Raw genomic sequence first — 7,264 nt, 5'->3', positions numbered from 1 at the left:
CCTGATCTACAAGGTACCAGAGACCAGGGAACTGAGGTTATGCGGGGGGACAAACCCAAACTTCATTAAAACCCTTCCTCTCTCACTTTTTTTTTTTTTTTTCATTTTGCAATGGCTTGTCCCTACTGGAAAACCGCAGACCCTACTCCCAGTACCCTCAGAATATATCCATTGTGATCCTAACCATGGTCCCTCCTGTTCTGGCCTCTCTCCAAAACTCTGACATCCTATTTCACATTGAGCCCAAGAAAATCTGATTCCTAGATACGTTTTGATGTGTAATCCATCCCTGGGCCCAGCAAGGCCTGGGTCTGCTCCTTGGAGAGGTTGTTTCTGAGGCGGTTGTTTACTGATCCTGGAATTTTTTCTAGTTAAGTAACACTGCTGGGCCTGTGATTGGGGCCGACTTGCTCTCTAAGTTTGCCAACCTGTAGATATGAAGGAGAACCTAATGGGGGCGCAGGGCACTGGGACTGGGGTAGGACTCTGCGAGGAAAGGCCGGTGTGAAGAGCTAAGTCCCACAACGCCCCCTACAGGGAGTGAGGATTAAAGCCACTGCAGCCGGCCGACGACATCACGTGTCTTCGGCCCAACCAACTGAAAATTAACAATCGCTTCCTCCACTCCCCTTGGAAACAACCTCGTCCCCTTGACCCTCCCGCCCCTTCAGGGGTGAGATTCTGCACTTTTTATTGAGTGTTCGAGCTGACAATCAAATATCTCCTCCTTCTGGCTGGATCGCTTGCTTCCGCTAAGCAAATGAATACGCTGATTGGTTAACAGAACTTGTTCTTATCCAATAATCCTTACCTTGGGCTGGGCTTAATAAGAACTCAGAGCCAATCAGTGGTGGCGCTGCTTTTGCGACTCCACGTCGGCACCAGCTGCGGGACAAGATGGAGGCGCTGATTTTGGTAGGAGGCGGAGGGGCGGCGGAGCTGTTACAGTGCTCCGTGGGGTCAGAAGTTAGGGTTTAGACAACCGGGAGAGGGGAGGAAGGGGAGTTCTGGGTAATCTTAGGGAACTAAAGTTCCAATGGCCTATGGAATGAATGGTGTGGCCTAGTGCAGGACCTAAAGCCTCGGCTTAGGTAGAGTAGGAGCCCTGCCGGGGAGATGGAATAGTTCGTAGGAGAAAGTTGGGGAACGCGTGGCATCCTTAGTACCCATGCAGTTTACAAGTGTGCTTGATGGAGGGGCCGTCCTTCAGATTCTCCCTGATTTTTAGCATTGCACATGTGTGTGATAATTTGACTTGAACTTCCCCAAATGTCCATACTGGCCTTAAATTGTGAAAAATAGAATTCTAGGTGTTTTGTCATTATTACAACACTTCCTGGTGGTTTCTGAGTGTCTCCATTGAGAAGCCCCAGCTACTTTCCGTCAAAAACTTTTCAGTTTCCTGTTCATTCCGATTATGTAGTTCTGTCATGATAAAGAATTAGCATTCCACCAAAGTTCTGGAATACCTGATAGAATTATCATGGCTTGTGGCATTTTTTTTCCCAGACTCCCTATCTGTCCTGATTTTTCCCTCCCCTCATTTAGAGGTTAGGAGTTTTAGAGTGCTTATTTTTCCCTCCTGGCAGCTAAAGAAGTGTTTTAAATGGTCTGTATGATCCTTTTTGCTTATTAAAATGAAACACATATTACTCCTTCTTTGAACTGGACTAGAACATTTTTTTTTCTCTAAAAGTGCATTGTTTAGCGTTTGGAGGTGTGTGTGTGTGTGTGTGTGTGTGTGTGTGTGTGTGTGTGTGTGTGTGTGTGTGTGTGTGTGTGTGTGTGTGTTTGTATGCCATTGCCAGCTTGCTTCCTTGAGTGGAACGCTAATTGTTTAGCGTTTGGAGGTGTGTGTGTGTGTGTGTTGTGTGTGTGTGTGTGTGTGTGTGTGTGTGTGTGTGTGTTTGTATGCCATTGCCAGCTTGCTTCCTTGAGTGGAACGCTAAGCCTATTTCCACATCCAGACCTTTATTAGTAAATGAGAATAGTAGGTTTTACTTCTTTCAAAATATCAGGGAGAATTTCTTTTCTATTATATGCGTTCATCAAATCTAGATACTGATAAGCTTAAACTCTGAGTAGTTTTAAATACTTTCTGTTAACAAGTTTTCTTAACTAGGAAGCAGGTTATAATAGGTTATAGGGAAATGGTTTCTAGATTGTTCATTCATTTATTTTCAGGGATTGAGTTTGAATTTGAAAGTTTGCCTCAAGCTTGCAAGCCAATACTGGTGTCACTTGAACCAGGTTCTTTATGCTTTAGTTGTTAAGATAGGATCTTGCAGGGCTGGGAACGTGCTCAGTGATAGAGCGCTTGCCTTGCATGCATGAGGCCCTGGGTTCGATTCCTCAGCACCACATAAGCAGAAAGAAAAAAAAGCCAGAAGTGACACTGTGGCTCAAGTGGTAGAGCTCTAGCCTTGAGCTGAAGAGCTGAGGGACAGCGCCCAGGCCCAGAGTTCAGGCCCCACGACAGGACCCCCCCCCAAAAAATAAATAAAAGATAGGATTTTGCAATTTTTCCTTTGAGCCTGCCTAGACTGAGATCCTTCCGTCTATTCTCCCAGGGTAGCTACAATTACAGGCATACCACATCCAGCCTCCTTACATGTATTTTAAAGAGACCTTGCTTGAAAGAGCAAAGAAGATAATACTGGTACACCACCCCTCTTCTTTTTATTTGAGTTAAGGTCTCACTATTATAGCCTAGACTGGCCCCCGGCTCTTGATCTTCCTGAGTGCTGGTAGTATAGGCCTTTGCCATGGCCAGCAAGCAACCCTTTTATCAATGGGTCTCTTGGACTGAGTCTGTTGCTCAGTAATAGAGTCCTTGCCTTGCATGTTAAAGATCTTGGGTTGATCTCTGGCACTACAAAAATTAAGGAATGATGAGTCTGTGTGTAGAAGTAAGCTGGAGGAGTTGTGTGTCTCTCTATCGCAGGCTTTTCCCTTAGTTCTCTAGCCCTGCTTCCTCAGTATAGTCTTAGTTCTGCATGCTTCTTTGTTTTTATTCCACTTTAATCTCTACCTTAGATACTGCACTAACAACCTTGCTAACTAGGTCAAGTATTCCCTTACTCTTTTTTTTTTTTTTGGTTGGTTGTGGGGCTTGAACTCTGGACATGGGCACTGTCCCTGAGCTCTTCAGCTCAAGGCTAGTGCTCTACCACTTGAGCCACAGTGACACTTCTGGTTTTCTGGTGGTTATTTGGAGATAAGTCTTACTGACTTTGCTGCCTGGGCTGGCTTTGAACTGCGATTCTCAAATCTCAGCCTCCAGAGTAGATAGGATTACAGGTGTGACCCACTGGCACCTGGCAGTACTCCCTTACTATTATGTAAAAAAATCTGTTAGACCTGGTACCCGTGGCTCATGCCTGTAATCCTGGATATGCAGGAGACTGAAATCTGAGGATCGGGATTTAAACCCATCTGGATAAGAAAGTTTATGAGACTCATATTCAATTAATCACTAAAAATCCAAATGTAGATCTATGGCTCAAGTGGTAGAGTGCTAGGCTTGAGCAAAAAAGCTCAGAGAGGGATGGGAAGGTGGCTCAGTGGTAGAGTGCTTGCCTTGCATGCATGAGGCCCTGGGTTTGATTCCTAAGCACCACATAAGCAGAAAAAACCACTTCCAAAGTGGTGATGTGGCTTAAGTGGTAGAGCTTAAACCTTGAGTTAAAGAGCTGAGGGACAGTGCCCAGACCCAGAGCTCAGGCCCCATGACCAAAACAAAACAAAATAAAAAACTCAGGGACAGTGCCTAGGCTATGAGTTCAAACCCTGGTACTGGCACCAAAATAAATTCATATTAGGGCCAGGCATCAGTGGCTCAGGGCTATAATTGTAGTTACTCAGGAGGCTAAGATCTAAAGATTAAGATTCAAAGCTCACCCAGGCAGGAAGGTCCATGAGAATCATCTCTAATTAACACCAAAAAGCTGGAAATGGTAGTATGGCTCAAGTGGAACATCTGTAGAACATCAAACTTGAGTAGGAAAAGCTAAGGGACAGCACCCAGTCTTTGAGTTTAAGGCCTGTTTACAGACACAAATACACACATTAGTTGTTTCATTTTGTTGCATTGTGTTTTGGCTGTACTAGGATTTGAACTCAAGAGTCTTACACGTGCTAGGCAGGAACTCTTATCACTTGAGCCATGCCTCCAGCTTTCATATACATATATATATGGTAGGGGAAACCAAGGTATAGGGGAAAAAAAAAATCATGTTGAAAGGAGTACAGTGGGGGCTGGGAAGGTGGCTCAGTGGTAGAGTGCTTGCCTTGCATGCATGAGGCCCTGGGTTCGATTCCTTAGCACCAAATAAGCAGGAAAAAAAAGCCGGAAGTGGCGCTGTGGCTCAAGTGGTAAGCACTAGTCTTGAGCTGAAGAGCTGAGGGACAGCACCCAGGCCCAGAGTTCAGGCCCCATCAGACCCCCCCCCCCCCAAAAAAAAAAAAAAGAAAAAGAAAGAAAGAAAGGAGTACAGTGTCAAAACTAGGATTCAGCTGGGAACAGGTAGCTCACACTTGTAATCCTAACTACTCAGGAGGCTGAGATCTGGGATCATATTTCAAACACAGTCTGCACAGGAAAGTCTGTCTATGAGACTCTTATCTCCAATTAACCACCAGAAAACTGCAAATGGAGCTGTGGCTCAAAGTGGTAGAGTGCTATCCTTGAACAAAACAACTCAGTGACAGCACCTAGATCCTGAGTTCAAACTCCTGACCAACATAAAAAACAACAACAAAAAACTAGGCTTTTGAATTCTTTATTTTTGTAGACCAAGTGTGTATCTGTCTCTGTCTCTGTCTCTCTCGCTCTCTCTCTTTCTCTTCCTCTATCCTCCCTCCCTCTTCTACTTCTTTCCCCTTTCTTATTCCATAGAATCTCGCTGTTCAGGCTGGTCTTGAACTAGTTATGTAGCTCAGGCTGTCCTCATAGATTCTCACCCCCACCCACACCCCCATGCACACACATACACTTCACCAAATTCCTGTAGGTTCTCTCAGTACTTACGTGTTACATACCTTGGAGCAAAGTATCAAGAGGTATCTGTGCTTATAATGAGATCTCCATAGTTTTTCTCTTATTAAACTAAACTAGTATCTTCCTCTGTGTCAGCTCTTGCCAACATTTTTTTCTCTTCACAGTTTTACTGAATTTTGGGCCCCCAATTAAAAATTATGTACCTTTTTCACCGCTTCACCCTTTGGTAGCTGAAGTTCTGTGACAGAATTAGTTCCCACTGCTCTATAAAGTATTCTCATGGTACGTTACCAATCAGTTTCTGTGTATCCACCATGGCATTAGTTTTGGACTATTCTTGTGAGAAGTGAGAAAATGGTTACTGAAATATTCTTCAGTATTCAGTGGTTTAAATAGGAACGTTAGTTGAGAATTAAGAGATATTGTCGAAATCTCTACTTCTTAGTACTTTTAGCCTAGCCCACAAATTTCAGCTCTATAGGATTCAGAATCTCCTTTCCTTACCATGCCTTTGTTTCTTATCCTTTCAACTGTCTATTTAGTAGCATTTCCTGTTTCTTAGGTCTTCATCTTCATTATGAGAAGTAAAAGAATCCCTAGATGTCACTTTACATCTCTTGTAAGCTAAAGAGTCACCTGTACCCAGATAGTGTTTCGCAAGCTGTTCCTCAGTAGACTCCAGAAGTTCCCTTGAGCCTCCTCCTTTCATGTTTCTATGTGCTGGTTTGGTTGGGCCTCTAGGTAAACCTGATCAAAGCATATTCTTCCACCTTTACCTCTAGAAGGGCAACAGCTATATATGCTGAGGAGGGGAAGGGTATGATAGAGGGGGTCTAGAAGAAACATGGATCAAAATTTGCTCTGATAATGGGAATTTCTAAATAACAGTAGATTCCCTTCACTAAGGTATTTTACAGTGGGTCATATTTCTCTCTTGAATGAAGTAATCCCGCCTTAGCTTTCACGCAGATTTGTCTAATCTTCCTGAGGCCTCCTTGTATTCTCTAAGGAGAGACCCTTTCATCTCCTTTCCTCATGCTTTATGGTAATACACTTACCTGCATCTTTGGACTCAGCTTTTACTCTCCTGCTATTTCTGCTGTGCTTATTTTAGCGGTGGATGGAGAGGAATCTCTACAGATCACCCTTCTCCATGAATCTGTAGAATCTTAAAGATAATGATTTACCCTTGCCTGCCTTCTTTAATTTTTTTTTTTCCTCTTCAAAGATGAATTACTCTGGTTGTTCAGATTCTTAAAATCTTTGTACTTAGAATTCAGTTTTTCCTTGTCATGTTTCACCTTCAGAATCCTTTTCTAGAGCTTTACAGACTGAACTTGCTAATCTATCCTTCCTTCTCTACCTTTCATAATACTCTATCCTAAAACAATGTCAAAACTCCAATGTCCATGCCTCATGCAAAAATCAGGCCATCCAAAGTGCACGAGGATGTGCAGATATATGGAGGAGGAAGCTACGCAGAATACATCAATGACTCTTAAAGGTTGCTATTGCTCCATGGCCTTTGCTCCCTGAATCATCTTAATGGGGCTTTTGTTAAATTCCTTTGGCACTAACAGTAGAGGTACTTGGCCTAAAGGCCCCCTCCCCCTGCTTTGGGCAAAAGTATCAATTACATTAAGCCCCCAAAGCACTCCCATCTCGTTCCTGGCAGTCCCCTGTGCCCCTCTCCCAGCTGCGTCCTTGCTGGTGCCTGGCCCCTCCATTTCGTTAGAAGAAGCAATCTCCTCATCCCGCACGGTGGAGATATATTTCTCAGCTAGGGCGCAAACAGTGCCAGCACTGCCCCCGGTGAGGTCCCTGGCAGCCATAAAAATTTTTATTGTGATTATGTTGGTGTCGGGGTGTCCATCTGGGTTATTGCACACCTAGTTTAATTGATTGAAGTTTAATTTATTGACACTTCAAATTAAATGATCAGAATAAACTGTGCTGTTACTCTGGCCGGCTTGTTTTAATGGTTGATTGCTGGAAGCAGACCTTGGCTTGAACTAAAACCCCCAAAGAGCAATTGACGCTGCTTCTAACTCTCCCCATGTCTTGCCCTCCAAGAAGACCTCGTTATAGATTTCCGACGTATTTATATATATTTTTTCCCTCTCCTTCACAGTGGTGGGAAAGAGTCGGTCCCTGGCAAGGTATAAATTATATCAAAGGTCTAAGGGAGCTGTCACATGGTCAAAAGAGGAGGAGGAGGCCTCCATGTGAAGAAAAGCAACTCTGGAGAAACCAGGTCCTCCCTGG

The 7,264-nt window shown here is 44.0% G+C and overlaps 1 protein-coding gene across 2 annotated transcripts in view; it reads left to right on the top strand.

Moving 5' to 3' along the window:
- Positions 1-811: 811 nt before the first annotated feature.
- Copz1 (COPI coat complex subunit zeta 1) overlaps positions 812-7,264 on the top strand; it is a 32,233-nt gene continuing 25,780 nt past the window's right edge. For both annotated transcript variants that reach the window (XM_042698985.1, XM_042698984.1), the window contains exon 1: positions 812-915. In XM_042698985.1, coding sequence (XP_042554919.1) covers positions 898-915 — 18 coding nt within the window. In that variant the 5' untranslated portion in view covers positions 812-897. The remainder of the gene's footprint in view (positions 916-7,264) is intronic.

This window comes from Dipodomys spectabilis, unplaced genomic scaffold, assembly GCF_019054845.1.
Source record: "Dipodomys spectabilis isolate Male_0828 unplaced genomic scaffold, ASM1905484v1 ptg000234l, whole genome shotgun sequence".
NCBI lineage: Eukaryota > Metazoa > Chordata > Mammalia > Rodentia > Heteromyidae > Dipodomys > Dipodomys spectabilis.
The sequence above is the reverse complement of the archived record's forward strand: the minus strand, read 5'-3'. Positions and strand labels throughout refer to the sequence as shown.